Source organism: Arachis hypogaea, chromosome 15, assembly GCF_003086295.3.
Source record: "Arachis hypogaea cultivar Tifrunner chromosome 15, arahy.Tifrunner.gnm2.J5K5, whole genome shotgun sequence".
NCBI lineage: Eukaryota > Viridiplantae > Streptophyta > Magnoliopsida > Fabales > Fabaceae > Arachis > Arachis hypogaea.
In genome coordinates, this window is record NC_092050.1 from 12210040 (window position 1) to 12226372 (window position 16333).

Below are 16333 nucleotides of genomic sequence, written 5' to 3' on the forward strand. Positions count from 1 at the left end.
CTTACCTTTGGAAGTTTTGTCAGGTGCTCAAACTAACAAAAAACATGAGACTCTCTGTAGGGACGATTGCTTCAGATCAAGATGAGACAGAGCAATTTGGTGAGTGGTTATTGAAAGTTTGTGATGGTCTAACATGTGACAATATGGATGGTGAATCTGAGATATGTCGTCAAGGAGATATTGTTACTCCTTCTTCGGACCAGGCATTTGATGAGTTGGTTCATTTTTCTTATCCAAATATTTTAGATAACATGTCCTCAAAGGATTTTTTCAAAGCAAGAACTATACTGGCTCTCATGCTGGACATCATTGAAGAGGTCAACAACCATCTGATGACTATCATTCCTGGAGGAAAAAAATTATATCTTAGTTCGGATTCGATTTGTATGGATAAAAGGAATATGGAGAGTCAACTAGATCTCTATGATCCTAAATTACTGAATAGCATAAATTACTCTACTTTGCCTCCACATAAATTAATACTCAAGGTTGGTGATCCGGTGATGTTACTGAGGAATATTGACCAATCCAGTGGTCTTTGTAATGGTACAAGGCTACAAATTAGGAAGCTTGGAAATCATGTCATAGAATGTGAAGTCTTAACGGATAACAATGTTGGTCATATTGCTTTGACTTCAAGAATAAATATGGTACCAACAAATGAAACCGTCCCAGTTAGATTCCAACAAAGACAGTCTTCCATAATAGTATCGTTTGCCATGACAATTAATAAGTCTCAGAGACAAACTTTATTTCATGTTAGATTGTACTTGCCCAAACTAGTTTTTACACATAGCCAACTATATGTGGCACTTTCAAGAGTTAAGAGTAAGAGAAGTTTAAAAGTTTTACTTATGAATCACGTAGGAATGTCTGCAAATTCAACCATCAATATTGTTTATAGAAAAGTATTTAAAAAAATAGAATTCTAATATAAACATTTTGATTTTATTTTAAATTCTATATCAATGTATAATTATTTTACTTTAAAAAAGTGTAAAATAATTATTATTTACTATTTTTAAGTTAAATTTTGATTTTGATAATAATTTTATAAATTTCTTAACATAATAATTATTTTGTGTTTTTTTTAAAATATCCAAAGATATAATTTTTTTTTATTTTTATAATTTTTTTCGTGCTGACCACGGATTCATATACTAGTAATAATTTAAAAATTGATTTTTATTTATTTTTCAATCATTGTTTAAAAATATTACGTACACGGTACACCTACATAGACTGATACACATGATATGAATCGTGTTTAGCTGATAACAACGATCTGCAACAGAAGCTGAAGTTCCAAGATGGTAAATCGGAACTGCAGAGCCACACTTCGCCTTGTTACCTTAATCAATCGTCAAGGCCACCCACACCCACCACTCTCCTCTTCTCCTTCTGGTCACATTTCTCATTCATATATAATTCTCCCGTTTTCAATCGCTTTTGTTTTTTTAACGGTGCTCTGTTTTTACTCGGGGACAGGAATTGATGCATGCTGGAAGCAGCTACAGCGCAACAATGTTCACGGGGAGCATAAAATTGTGTCCTTTTTCAGCCCGTTAGCAAGTTCCCTGAAAACTAGGCAATGGGGTGTTAATATTCAGAGTAGATGTTATGGTTCAGCTTCTGTGTTGGTTCAGAGGAACCCCAAATTCTCAAAGTTGAATGATGAAGATGTTAGATACTTTGAGGGGATATTGGGTGCCAAGAATGTCATTCAGGATGATGAAAAGCTCATCACTGCAAACACTGATTGGATGCGTAAATACAAAGGCTCCAGTAAGCTCCTTCTACAGCCACGCACCACTGACCAGGTTCTTCTTTTAATAGAATCAACAATTACTTTGGTTCATTGAAGCATATCCAAATTGTCATGGCTATGTGTATTTGCTTCTGCAGGTTTCTGAGATTCTTAAATACTGTAACTTCAGATGTCTGGCTGTCGTTCCCCAAGGTGGTAACACTGGTCTTGTAGGTGGAAGTGTACCTGTTTTTGATGAAGTATGATGGAGTTCATTAAGCATGTTATTCTTTTTTCCCTTGAAAGAATGATGGGGCTCATCGTACTTAGTACACTGACAACTTTTTCCTATAATCTATTGCTGCAGGTTGTTGTCAGTCTTAGTGCTATGAGTAAAATCATATCCTTCGACAAGGTAGACCATTTATTTCTTGGGAGACATATAGGCTATGAGTTCCCTTCTTCTGTTTGTATATGTTTATCAATGTGCCTTTTTCTCACTAGTTTTGCGGGCATTTCAGCATTAAAAAAGAAAATCAGGCTGTCTTTCTTATATCTATTCGCTTCCTACCAAGATGAAACTTCAGTTTATGGTTTTATATTGGGATAGCTTATTACGTGTTCAGAAAACTCCATAATGAATGCTGCAGATAGATTGCTGCAAAGTTATTTCTTGTGAAAAGATTTTGAAAACCCAAGTTACGGATTTGAATACTTAACCTGAGGTTTTTGCCAATGCATGTTTCAGGTTAGCGGTATATTGGTATGTGAAGCAGGGTGCATATTGGAAAATATAATATCATTCCTGGACAATGAAGGGTAATAGTTTTCATGCATAAAGTCACTGTCATTTGTAACTTATATATTAATTTCATAGCAGTCTTTGTTTTTTTTTTTTTATTAATATTATTTAGACACTTATGTTGGCTCCTCTTTCATGAAGAATTTAACCAAATATGTTATCTTGATTCAATATTTTACATTAATATTTCTAAATTTAGTTTTGGGTGTTTGCTTGACAAAATTATGCTATTAGTGGAGTTCTCCAATCTCAATGTTGTGCAAATGCAGTGTCACAGCCTAGGTCTTGAAAGTTTAGATGATTGATTCCCCTCTCTGCCTATTTGAGTTATTAGCTTATAACCTTGACATATGCTTTCTGTATTTAAGTGGTGTACACTTTTCATTCAGATTTATTATGCCACTAGACTTAGGTGCAAAAGGGAGTTGCCAGATAGGTGGAAATGTTTCAACTAATGCTGGCGGGTTGCGTCTTCTTCGATATGGATCCCTTCATGGAAATGTACTTGGTAAAAGGAATACTTGTAACCTGTTAAACTCCACTATTCAAAAATGTTCATCGTTGCATGTTATTTGAGTTTTATACTTCCAAAGTCAATGTATAAATCTGGATGAATAAATGGAGTTCAGTTGAAAGGTGAAACCACCAATGATTTTTACTGCCTAGCAGGTATTGAAGCTGTTCTAGCAGACGGTACTGTACTTGACATGCTTAAGACATTGCGCAAAGATAATACTGGATATGATTTGAAACATCTATTTATAGGTATCTAGTTAACAATTATGCAAGTCTGGAACCTAATGATAGATGTATTTGTAACTTAACTTACAAATGATGTAGGAAGTGAAGGTTCCTTGGGAATTGTTACTAAGGTTTCGATACTTACCCCACCAAAATTATCTTCAGTAAATGTGGCTTTTCTTGCTTGCAAGGATTATAGCAGTTGCCAGGCATGATCAATGTTCTTATTTTTAAATTTATTTTTCTTACTGAATTTTTTAACTTATCATTGTTTTGTTCTTGTTTTTGCATTCATAGATTATGTTATCCCATGCGGTTACCTTAATTGATTGCCCTTTTTTGAAATTGGCAATTTTATATTCAGGAATTGTGAGGCTCTGATTTTTGTTCATTATTCTTTATCTTTTTTACCTTTTTCATTGAGGAAGCTTGTCGAAATTCATTATAATTTTCTTCTCATGTTCTTAATGAATTTCTTCTTTTGTAAGATAGAATTTTATAATGAAGATGAAGGGTCCTGAATCTGAAATCATGAATTGCTTTGTTTTGTGTGCCTTGATATAGGCAAGAGAAAAGTAGGTCTCCATTGACAAACTGTTCTGTATAAGCTTAATGTTACCAATTAGGTGAAATTCTTGAATAAGTTTACCTATTGTATTCATTTTTTTTAACTCATATATACTGCTAACTATTATCTGATGTTTGTATGAATTTTGGTGACTAGTAGACTCTTTCAGTTGATTTTATATATATATATTATATATGCTTCCCTTTTGTGTGAGTTTGAAACAGGCATACATCTGACCAGATTATTTCTGGTTCTTTTTGCATTTCAGAAACTGCTACAGGAAGCAAGGAGGAAACTTGGGGAGATTTTGTCAGCATTCGAATTCTTAGATAGCAATGCTATGAATTTGGTAATCTTTATAGATTTGTGACTGTCTATGTTGATTGCTAATTTGCTATTAATAAATGCATTATAGCTGTCCTACTTCTGAGAAAATTATTAGGACTTAGTGATTGCCTCTGTTTGTTGGATCCTAGTCGTGCTGATTTGATTTGGTTTCTAACAGGTTTTAAATCATTTGGAAGGTGCTCGCAATCCATTACCTACGTCACTGCATAACTTTTATGTGCTAATTGAGACAACTGGCAGTGATGAATCCTCAGACAAGTGAATTTCTCACCCAATTATTTTGATTAGTTTTGCTTATATTAGTAGAATAAATTATATTGGCATCCTTTGTTCTGAATTTTCATCTATAAAAAGCCTCTTTAAAAATTGTAATGTAGGTAATCCATTCCTCAACGGAATTCATTCAATTTGCAATGTTAGTGTATCTTTTTAATGCTGAATTTTTCTTCCTTCTCATCTCAGGCTTCTGCTGATCAACCTAATGAATTCTATCTCTCTCTCTCTCTCTCTCTCTCTCTATATATATATATATATATATATATATATATAGTGAAATGCAGGGTTAATTGAGTGACTAACCAAAGGAGATATATTTTAAATGTCCTATTGTCAGCTTAACATCCTTGTGTTATCCTAATAAAGAGTTCTATCCATTAACCTCTGAATGTGTTTCGCCATGTTTCTTAACATTTTATTTTATTTTATTTATTTTATTACTTAATATGTCTGTTTGGTTTAGATGTAAATTCTAAGTGTGTAGTCTATGTTTTAATCATCCACGTTTGATGTATGTTTCAGTTTTATTTTGAATTTGAATTTTTTATATTTCCAGACAGAAGCTTGAAGCATTCCTACTTGGCTCCATGGAAAATGAATTGATATCTGATGGTGCTCTTGCACAGGACATAAACCAAGCATCATCTTTTTGGCTTCTGCGTGAGGTCATTTCTCACTCCATGATTTTCCATTTTGGTGGAATAGATTATGCTGTTCAAAATTAATGATAAATTGTATAGTCGTGCATAGCTTTTCTTCTTATTGATGTTATTCTATGAGCTTGTTTTACAAACTTTTGTGGCAGTGCTTTTACCTCTTTTGAATTGTATTTTTTAGGTCAGCTATACAACTTGCGTTTCGAATTTGTATACCGATTTCATATAATAGAGTCACTATTGTGAGATTATATATGTGCCTGTCCACTTATCCACTTGCATTCCTACAAAAACCATCTATTGGCTCCTTCATATTGTTAGAGCATATTTCAGTTCAAACTTTCCAGATGCTTTTACACTTTTACTCTTTTAAATGGTATGGGCTTCCTTCTAAATTGCTTGTCTTTATTCCTTTGTTTTTCATTGGCTAAGTTGCTAGTGTTTATTCTGATTTCACCAGTTGATTCTTAGCCCATGTGGATGCTTTCCAGCATGGCCCCTTAGTTGCTTCTTTTACTATTATTGGCTATAATGCTGTGGAAACTAAATCATTTGCTTTTATTATTACTATTATTATTTAAGGGGAAAAAATGGAAATTAAATTTTGGTCAAAAGAACTACTTTCTTATGCTTATTTAGCAAGGGTTTGTCGTCGGTAGATGAAATTTCAGTTTAACATCCCAGGGAATACCAGAGGCACTGATGCGAGCAGGAGCAGTTTACAAGTATGATTTATCGATACCTGTTGAAAAGATGTATAATCTTGTTGAAGAAATGCGCTCAAGATTAGGTAAGAGAGTATAAATCAGCAGAGTAAATGGATTACACAAGCATGTTTATTTTTATTTTCCTAGATTTTTTTCCTAAGAATCCGTATTTATAATTAAAGATTTTACACAAACAGAGTATGTTATCAGCTGTTATTACCGTCTTAAAATAATCCGAATTGTAGGTAATGATGCAAATGTAGTTGGATATGGTCACCTTGGAGATGGTAATTTGCATTTAAATGTCTCTACCCCTCAGTATGATGATAAGGTAGCAAGATCAAACACAAATGAACTATTTGGTTATGAAGTCCTTGTCTTCAATTTAGATGAATAATCAAAATATTAAAACTTTGCAGATTTTATCACAAATTGAGCCTTTTGTATATGAATGGACATCTAAGCATCATGGTAGTATCAGTGCTGAGCATGGCCTTGGACTAATGAAAGCTAACAAGATTTTCTACAGCAAGTCACCAGAAACTGTATGTATTGTATTGCATCTACTTGTGTTTTCTATTTGAGAATGTAAACTTAACTGTGCATTGAATGTCTTGTCTTAACTATTGGACAGGTGAAAGTGATGACTTCAATCAAGAAATTGTTGGACCCCAATCACATACTCAACCCATATAAAGTTCTTCCTTGTTCTTCCATTTCATGAGTCTTACATGTGTAACTTAATCTTGTTTTCATATTTGACTTCTTTAAATTGAGATGATGCAAGTACAGTGGAGCTGTCTCCTCATATTTGACTCAACAACACTGCTGCACTGTAAATAATAAATAATACTACTATACTAAATAAATTTATGGTCCATGAATTTGATAGAACATGAAACTAGGATTAGCATAATGATTAAATAATTGAATTTTTTTTTTTTAGGTCAATTGTGAGTCCTTAATTGGCTGTTTCGGGAATATTTTGTGCAAAGTCTTTCCTCCTAGTATAAATGTGGAACCTTTCATTCTAAGGTGAGGTATAGAAGAATTTATTAAGAGCAAGAAAAGCACTTTGCTATAAATCTCATGGAAAAAGAACGGGAGCAAGTTAATGCGAAGGGAATCACTTTTAGTTTTAGAGTGTTTTGAGATTTAGGGTTTAAGACTAGATTCATTGCTTCATGCATTACTTTATATAGAGAATTAGAGACCTTTTGGTTAAGCTTGAGATTTGTTAGTGTGTTCGGTCAAAGAAAAGATAATTAAATAAAGGTGAGAACAAAGATGAGTATATACCTTTTATTCCAACCTATCATCTAATTAAGTTTTTTTTATAAAGAAAATTTTCTTTTCTATTGCATTACTATCTTTTCTCCTCCAACAGCATGTTCTAGAAGCCACAAGTCCATAACATAGGGCAGACCATTAATTACTTAGTTTTCAACATTGAGACTTTCATGCGGTGTTTCGCCTTTAATTTCCCTATGAACAAATGTAGATACGAGCTTTCCACTAAACACGCCTAGAATATATGCTTATCTTCTACCCTTAATTGCCTTAGAAATAAGCCAAATTCAAAATGTTAAAGTCATTACTAACTTTTTATTATTAGTGCTCAATCCACATATGATAGATAGTGAGAAAGTAAAATAAATAAATTACTAGTGTTAGTTCTTTTTCATTGAAAAAATGGGGTGGTGTCACTGGTGTCCCAGTTTTCTTATTACCACTTCATTGATTTGTTGTTTGGTCAGTTTTTTGCTCCAGGGAACAGATAAGAAGAAATAGAGGCTACTTTCTACTTTATTCAAAACTCACCCTGCCTTATGCAATTCATTGATGCTATATTTTCATTAGTAAACCTATACAATTTTATATTGATTGGTTTAAGTAATATTTCAGTTTTGAATTTGGTAAATAATAAGAAACTTAGCCCTAGAAGTGAGAGCTTTATTTCTATAGCAGGTCAACACAGTTTTTTCTTCTTCTTTTTTTATATGTATATTTTGGTCAACAGGTCAACTCAGCTTGAGCCTGAAAGTCTTGAACTATATTATTTTCAAGACCGACAAATTTGAGATTCTAATAGTTTTGGATTTATATTGGTGGGTTAGAATAAAAAGAACGCTTTTGTATATAATAACCAGACCACTTTTACTTTTCTTCTTTGATTTGTCACTTTTCTTAAATTAAGTTTCGCTCAAGTTAAATTCAGCTTTCTCGTGAAACTCTTGTGTGTCTGAATGTACTTGCATTTATTTAATGAAAAGTTCCAATAATTTAATTTCAATTACTTGTTGTTACTTTAGAAAAAAAAAAGTTTGGTGATTTTTATTCTAATCCTAATGATTGTGTAGCTAGCTGTATGTTTTGGGATATTATTTCACTTGACAACTTGACTGAATTATCATATATTCACAATCTCCATAGCCGAGGTCTAGTTTGAACTTTTGACGATGAATGAATGATAAGAGAGCGTGTGGTTCATGCGTGAAATACTTGTGGTTGTGGTTACTCATCAACAAATCTATACATGACCTACCATTATTGGATCACTCCTCCTATTCAAATCTCATGATGAACATCACTATCTATAGAGATCTCTTTTGATATGAATTTCCCCAGCTTCCTACCAATGGTTTAATTTGGAAGAAATTAAAAGGGTGAAGATATGAAATTATGGACTACAATGTTGCCTTTTCAATGCTTCCAAATTTGGCGCCACACTTTTGTCTGTTATGTAAGGATGATGTGTTTGTTTGCAAAATTTAAGATTAAAAAATTGGGATTCAATATCATGTTGGTGGTCAAAGATTGAAATTAAAATCGAAACACAAAATTTTAGTCTCTTCCGGTACTTTTAGAAAGTGAGGACATAGACAATTGAAATTTTTTGGAGTGAGAACTAAAACTTTAATATTTCTTTTCGAAAATGCTCTTATTCAACTTTTCAAATTCTAATTATATCCCTCTTTAAAAATAAATTAGAACTTCTCTCAATTTTGTACACCTTAAACCAAATACAATACATAAATTTAGTTAAATATTTGTCTTTAATTTTTGACTTTTTATTTCTTAATTTTAATTTTCCTTCCAAACGTAGCCTAATAGACTACTCTACTTTGCTGTAAATTGCAATGGAAAAACATAAATAAAAGAAAAGAATATTTTGTGCTGCCAATGCAAAATATAAAATATTTAGATAGATGCCTCTATTTGATTTTCAACTGGATAATGATTAATATTTATTTTCCTGAATAAACAGTAAACAAAATTAATAACATATAGTAGTGGGTGCGATGCTGGAGGCTGCGATGCACTTGGCACAGGAGGTAGGAGCGGCTGAAGAAAAAGTGGAGAGGCAGCTGTCAGATACACCCGTCAAAGATCCAAGTAGTAATGGATGGACAAAGAAGTTAGAAGTGCCAATAGCAAGTGAAAATATCGTCTGGCTACAGAGAAGTATTGTCGGAGGCACGAAGACGGCGATTGATTTTAATTCACTACAACAAAAGATCCATAGGGACTGGCCAGGTGTAACACAGGTAAGGGAGTTGGGGGCATATAAAGCAATGATAACGTTTGATACGGTGCTTAGTGCTAAAGAAGCTTACCCATTTAGAATGAACAAATTATTAAAATTATTTTATATGGTCTGGAGATGGGATGAGACTGAGAAAAGCGAGTCTAGAAGGGTTTAGCTGGAATGTTATGGAGTCCTAGTACATGCATGGTCAAGGAACACTTTTCATAGAATAGGAGAGCAATGGGGCAAAGTGGTGGAATGTGATAAACTGACGGAATCGTGTAATTCGTTCAGTGTGGGTAGAGTCCTTATTGATACATGCACTTTTGATATGATTAACAAATGGATCCACGTTACAATAGGTACAAGTGGATTTGACGTCCTTGTAAGAGAAGTGGGTGGAGAAGTGTATCAGGAGGAGTGCTTTCGAAAAAGAAAGGAGGAGGCAGGAGTCAGCCACATGACAAACGGAAAAGAGATGCAGTGTGAACCGATGGCGGTTGGTTGGGATTAGGCGGTAGTGCAGACGAAGGTTGACCATAGGAACGACGAACAGGAGAGGGACAGGGTGGTAAATTCATGTCTCATTTTAAACGAATGGAATCACAAAAATTCAAATCCTTCACAGGGGAACGGTAATCATGCGGCATTAAAAGGTTTGGCGGATTCATAGGGATCGTATGAAATCAACGAGATTGACTCGGAGGAAACGGTCTCAAATAATTATGAAGGATATGAGTGCCAAATATATGATTGTACAAGGAAGTAAAATGGGCTGGAAGTCAACATGCCCAATAGAATTATTATGAGGCAAGATGGTGAGCTGATGGAGAGGGACCAAGGGTCTTAGACAGCGGCTGGACGCTCTAACCAGGCTGGGTCTGACCCAGGCACAACGCTGATCCAGCAGGAACTGGATACCCTGAATCGGCCTAGGGTGAGCATGGCGCCTCCAGCCTTGGGTGAGGAACATGCTGGGACGCGGAACATGGGAGAGGGGGTCTGTTAACAGAACGCGTCGGAGGCGAGGGAGCTATGCGCAAGGCCGACCAAGCAAGGGCGGAAGCAAGCGGCTGCGCGCATCGAGCCTGGCCGCATGGGTGGCGTAGAGGGAGACTCGCGAATCTGTGTGGCTGGCGGCTGTGGGCTGTGAAGCGACCTGGCGGTTAGTGCACGGGAGGCGGTATGTAAGCAGGCTGATGAAGGGAGGAGCACTGTCGAGAAGGCCGCCAATGAGACGAGTGAACGAAGACAGAAGAGGACGTAGGCGTCCATGAATGCAGAAACTGAAGAAGCTCTAAGGATGCGGATTGCAGGAAACGTGGGCCAGGGAAATGCTGATGGAGTACTCAGAAGTTGCAATGATCCAAAGGCCAAACGGTATTCAAGAAGAGAGTTAGGATTGGGACTGGAGGAAGGGGAATTCTTGATGGATGTATCTGCTCAAAATAAGGGTAAAGGACGTGAGGAAGAACATGAGAATGACGTAGAATCAGGTTTAGAGATGGGGAATGACTCGGAGCGTGGTAGGAAACTAGGCAGTGAAGAATAGAAGCTGACTTGGGAAGAAGAGATGGCTGAGAAAAAAGAAGCTTGGAAATTAGCTGTAGAATCAGGTGCTCAGTGCAGTGATGAGGATGATATTATGGTGATCTTGCAGGAGCAAAACGAAGTAATTGCAATGAAACGAAGACAGGCTAAGCAGAAAGAAAAAGCTCAACGAAGCCGGCCAAAAAACCGTAAATAGGTGTGTAATATTTTGGTTAAATGATTTTTAGTTCTTCGAATATAAGGGGGTTGGGAGGTGCTGCAAAAGTTAGTATGCTAAAGAATTTTAAAAATAAATTTAGGCTGGAAATGTTGGGTCTGGTAGAAACAAAGAAGGAGGTCATGACTAAATTTGATGTTGTTCGTATCTGGGGAAGTGACAGAGCATGTTGGGAGTTTGTAGGCTCGATTGGGTCTTCTGGAGGACTGTTGTTAATATGGAATGAACCGGCCTTTAAAGTGTATAATTGTTATAAAGGGGATAGATGGTTGTGTTTAGAAAGGGTTGTGGTAAAAGATAACTTTCATTGTGCTATCTGTTTGGTGTACAGACTGCATGAGAGAGCTGAGAAAATCTCCATGTGGGAAGAGTTGAGTTATATTGCAGGATTGTGTCAGGTGCCGTTCTGTTTTTTGGGAGACTTTAATGAAATTTTGCTTTTGAAGGAAAGGAAAGGAAAGGAGCAACCACATTACCAGCGTCTGCGACAGAGTTTAGAACATGGATAAATGATATGGAGTTGGTTGACTTGGAACTTAATGATTGTAAGTATATATGGTTTAGGGGACAGTCGTGCAGTCGTATTGATAGGAGCTTAGTTTCTTTAGGGTGGCTTGATATGTACCCAGAGATGCGTCTAAGAAGTGGGCCTAGAGGTTTATCGGATCATTGCCCTTTGATCATGCAAGACTTCAGAAGATTTGATGGTCCAAGACCGTTCCGTAGCCTGGATTCGTGGTTCACGCATGAAGGGTTCTTGAGAATGGTGAAGGAAGAATGGAGGGAACTAGGAGACGTGCAATTCCTAGAAAAGATGAAAGCACTATCAGAACCTTTACGTTTATGGCATAAGCAGCATTTTGGGGATGTGACTGAGCGGATAAAGAGGTTTGAGGAAGAAATACGTAAGGTGGATGATATGGTTAGTAGTGGATAGTACGATGGTACAACAGAGGCAAGGAGAAGGGCTTTAGTGAGGTGCTGTGAGAAGTGGTATATAAGGCAGGATATGCACTAGAAGCAAATGTCAAGATCTAGATATGTCACTGAGATGGATAGAAAGACAAGGTACTTCCATAATATTGCTTCGGCGAGGAGAAGGAATAACCGGATTAATGGGAAGCTAGTGAGGAATCAAGCAAGGATCAAGATTGTGATCCGGGAATTTTATAAACGTTTGTACCACCAGGAAACGTCCCCAAGGGTGACCTTTAGGGATGGATTGGTTAACCGTCTAGAGAGGGAGGAAGCAGAAACCTTAGAGGCACTACCATCAGTAGAGGAAGTGAAAGAGGCAGTATGGGACTGTGAATCTTCTAAGGCTCTAGCGAGTGATGGATACAACATAAATTTTATAAAAAAGTGTTGGGATGAGATTGGCACGGAGTTTACTGCAGCTGTGATGAACTTTTTTGAGACTGCAAGATTGCCCGCAGACGCTAATGTTACTTGGGTAGCTTTGGCTCCGAAATTCATTGGGGCAAAAGAGATAAAAGACCTTAGACCTATCAGCATGGTTGGATGTGTCTATAAAGTTATTTCTAAAATATTGACACGAAGAATGAGGAGTGTTATGCCAGGCTTAGTTGGGGAATCACAAAGTGCTTTTGTGAAGGGGAGAAAGATACATGATGGAGCTTTAATAGCATGTGAAACTGTGCAATGGTTAAAACTGAAGAAGAAGGCCTCAGTGATTATTAAACTGGACTTCCAAAAAGCCTATGACAGAGTTAAATGGAGCTTTGTTGATACTGTGCTTGAGAAGATGGGCTTCGGAAGAACATGGAGGGCGTGGGTGAGGGGGTGTGTTACATCAGCATCTATATCTATTCTAATTAATGGTTCACCGTCGAAACCATTCAAAATGGAGAGGGGTTTACGTCAATGAGACCTTTTATCGCCATTTTTGTTTGTACTGGTGGTGGATGTGCTGAACAGGATGATTGAGGAGGCGGTTAGAAACAGTCGGATATTTCTTCTGTTAGTCGGTAGGGATAAAATAGAGCTATCACACTTACAATTTACTGATGACACTATTTTATTCTGTCCGCCGGAGGAGGAGACTGTGAGAAACTATAAGAGGCTTCTGAGATGTTTTGAAATGATGTCTGGGTTGAGCATCAATTTCGAGAAGTCTAACTTGATATCAGCGAACTGCAGCCAGGAGTGGGTCAACCAGATGTGTCAGCTACTAGGTTGTCAGGAGGCAGCTCTGTCGGTGCGGTACTTGGGCATTAGCCTAGGAGCAAATCCACGGTTGGTAAAAACTTGGAAGCCGGTGATGGATAAGGTGGAAGAGAAACTCAGCTTGTGGAAAGCAAAGGTTCTTAGCAAGGTCGGAAAGCTAGTACTCATCAAGTCAGTTATCAACAGCCTGCCTATTTATTACCTGAGTTTGTACAAGATGCCGAATGCGTTTGCACGGAAAATTATCTCTTTGTAGAGGAAATTCTTTTTGGTAAAGGATGATGGACGACCTGGTATGGCACCAGTGAAATGGGAGATGATCCAGGCACCGAAGAAGCTAGGAGGGTTGGGGGTAGGTGATGCGGTGGTCCGAAATACGACATTATTGTTTAAATGGTGGTGGCGGTTCTCTAAGGAGGATTGTCCCCTATGGAAGAGGATTGTATGCTCTTGCAATAGCTTGAACCCAAATCACTTGTTGTCAACTCAAATATTACCGAAGAGGGGGATCGTGGAGAGATATATGTCAATTACAAATAAAGGAGCAACATGTCAGGCAGAAGATGATTGATGGGCTTGCTATGGAAGTAGGAGATGGTAGATCCACCCGATTTTGGGAGGATACATGGCTCTAAGTGGGAAAGCTGAAAGATAACTTTCCGAGACTCTTCTTGATTTCAAACCAAAAAGGATCAGTTATTGGGAATTGTGGGTTCTATGATGGGATAGAGTGGGTGTGGCACTTCCAATGGAGAAGGAACTACAATAATGGGAGACAAATGTACTGAACCAGTTGCTGCATGTCCTGCAATCTGTTAGATTGATAGCAGATGTGCAAGATAGAATGGTGTGGAAATTTAACAAGGAAGGCGTTTATTCAACTAATTCATTTGTGCAGGTTTTGCAGGAAGAGACTATGGATGAGGAGCTTTTGAGCTACAGGTTCACAAAAGAAATTTGGAAAGGCCTAGTTCCGCCACGAGTGGAATTGTTCTCCTGGTTTGTTTTGGTAGGCCGAGTCAATACAAAGGATCGGCTTAGTAGACTGAAAATCCTACAATAGAATGATACTATGTGCATGTTATGTAAGAAAGATGCTGAAAATATACAACATCTGTTTATTACCTGTGAGTACTCTTGGCAGGTGTGGTGTGCTTGGATCTCGGCGTTTGGACAGGAGTGGATTATCCCCGGTACTGTGAGAGAGCAATTTGAGAGTTGGAGATTTGTGACAATGAAAAAAGAGGTACGCAAGTATTGGCTAGTTGGTTTCTTCTCAGTGATATGGACTATATGGTTACGCAGAAATGATGTCATTTTTAACAACAAGATAACAGGGATTAGAGAGTGCGTGGATCAATCCTTTTCATATGCCACAGAATGGTGTTATAAATAACTCATGTTGTTGATGATAATGCCGAAAATGACATAGGAGTTATACGACTGTTATGGTTTGTTTTGTCTTTCTTGCTCTACATGTGTGTTGAGCTATTTCTTTCCAAAAAAATAAAAATATAGTAGTGGGTTTAGTATTTTATTAACACCAACAAATTACCCCAATTTTTTTACTACACTACCTTAGGCCACATCAGTTGTCATGTATTAATCACTTACCAAAAAGGCAAAAACTTTATACAAATTGCAATATAAGACACTAATTAACTACTAACTAGGTGGCTTCACCAATATCCTAATTTTTATTTATTTTAGCAACGTTCGATTTCATTCTTGTTGGATGAGTTATATAATAAGGCTTGTGTTTATGCTTAAGTTGAGACTTGAGAGTGACCATTGAAACATGCTCACACTCTAAGGAGAATATACAGTATGGTCGTTGTTTATCTTTTGTGTTGGAGTTCAGCGGGTGCTTTTTACTAATTTGAATATTTGGTATTTTTTTTTGTATGAATATCACACATTTAAGGGTCAAATTTGTGGGTTTTATTTTTTTAAAAGAAATTTACAAATTTAAAAGTCATATTTGATTTTTTTTATTTTAAAATATTTTAAGTATATAAATCTGAATCAGATTTGTACTTTAAAATTTATTAAAATATGCAAATTAGACTCTTCGATTTACTTTACAAAAAAAAAAAATTATCACAAATTGGACCTTTCGATTTATATACTATGAAAAGCTCACTCTCAATTTTAAAATCTGAGGGTCCGATTTTTTTTAATAAATAAATAAAATCTATATAAAAAAACACATCAATTAAACTGAATTACACACAATTTTTTTTATTATTAAAAAGAATTAACCCAATGTAGCTGGGGCCTTTAATTGGGCTATGGCTAAATATGAGAATATATTCTAATATATATTTATGAATTAATCAGTGTCAAATCTATTTATACTTTCGGTTACCAGAGCATTCAAAACAAATTAGGATTTTATTTGGTTCCAAAAACCTTTGTTTTTATTTCTAATTTTTAATTTAACTAATCCGAAAGTCGCTTTTTAATTTCTATATAGATGGAAGGCTGGGGTTGAACCACGTTATGGGAAGGAGGGGTGCTGCACAAAGGGGTGGTGTCAGTTTACAGGAAAATCGGACCATGGGTGAAGGTTGAAGGAACTCGTACCGTACGATATGCAGCTGGCCAACAACTTGGACCCTGCGACATGTAGCTCACAACACGGATGGTCCGTTTTGTGCCTCTCTGGACACTCGTCGTGCAACCCTCACTCCCCAAACGGTGCCCCCAACATAGTGCATGGAGTAGGACTCTCACCATCCGATATCTCACTTTTAGCCTTCACTCTCAACCTCCAAACTCCATTCTTCTTCTTCATTCTTCTGCTGGTAATGGTTGTGTTTGGTGAAAAATTAAAGAAAATGCCGAAAAAATATAAAACCAAAGATGTTGATCGCCCTGAGCTTCATATTAGACACTATCTCAACCATTCTGATTATGTAAGTTTATTTAATATTTTGTTAAATTTTTATAATTATAAATATTGTTGTTACAATTTAGTTGTTCTTATTGTTGTTAGGATCTG

General features: G+C 36.4%; 2 protein-coding genes across 2 annotated transcripts; both read left to right on the forward strand.

Annotated features, from left to right (window-relative positions):
* The first annotated feature begins 44 nt into the window (after nucleotides 1–44).
* On the forward strand, nucleotides 45–932 carry LOC140179115 (uncharacterized). Its single transcript, XM_072217736.1, has one exon. The coding sequence runs from the start codon at nucleotides 45–47 to the stop codon at nucleotides 930–932; it is 888 nt and encodes a 295-aa protein (XP_072073837.1).
* A 255-nt stretch (nucleotides 933–1187) lies between these two features.
* Nucleotides 1188–6746, forward strand: LOC112749493 (D-2-hydroxyglutarate dehydrogenase, mitochondrial). The gene is made up of 15 exons (XM_025797754.3): nucleotides 1188–1404; nucleotides 1489–1820; nucleotides 1906–2007; nucleotides 2115–2162; nucleotides 2496–2566; nucleotides 2939–3057; nucleotides 3219–3314; nucleotides 3390–3499; nucleotides 4127–4207; nucleotides 4364–4464; nucleotides 5039–5147; nucleotides 5823–5928; nucleotides 6091–6176; nucleotides 6265–6390; nucleotides 6480–6746. The coding sequence occupies exons 1-15, from the start codon at nucleotides 1311–1313 to the stop codon at nucleotides 6567–6569; spliced, it is 1671 nt and encodes a 556-aa protein (XP_025653539.1). The 5' UTR covers nucleotides 1188–1310; the 3' UTR covers nucleotides 6570–6746.
* Nucleotides 6747–16333: the final 9587 nt, after the last annotated feature.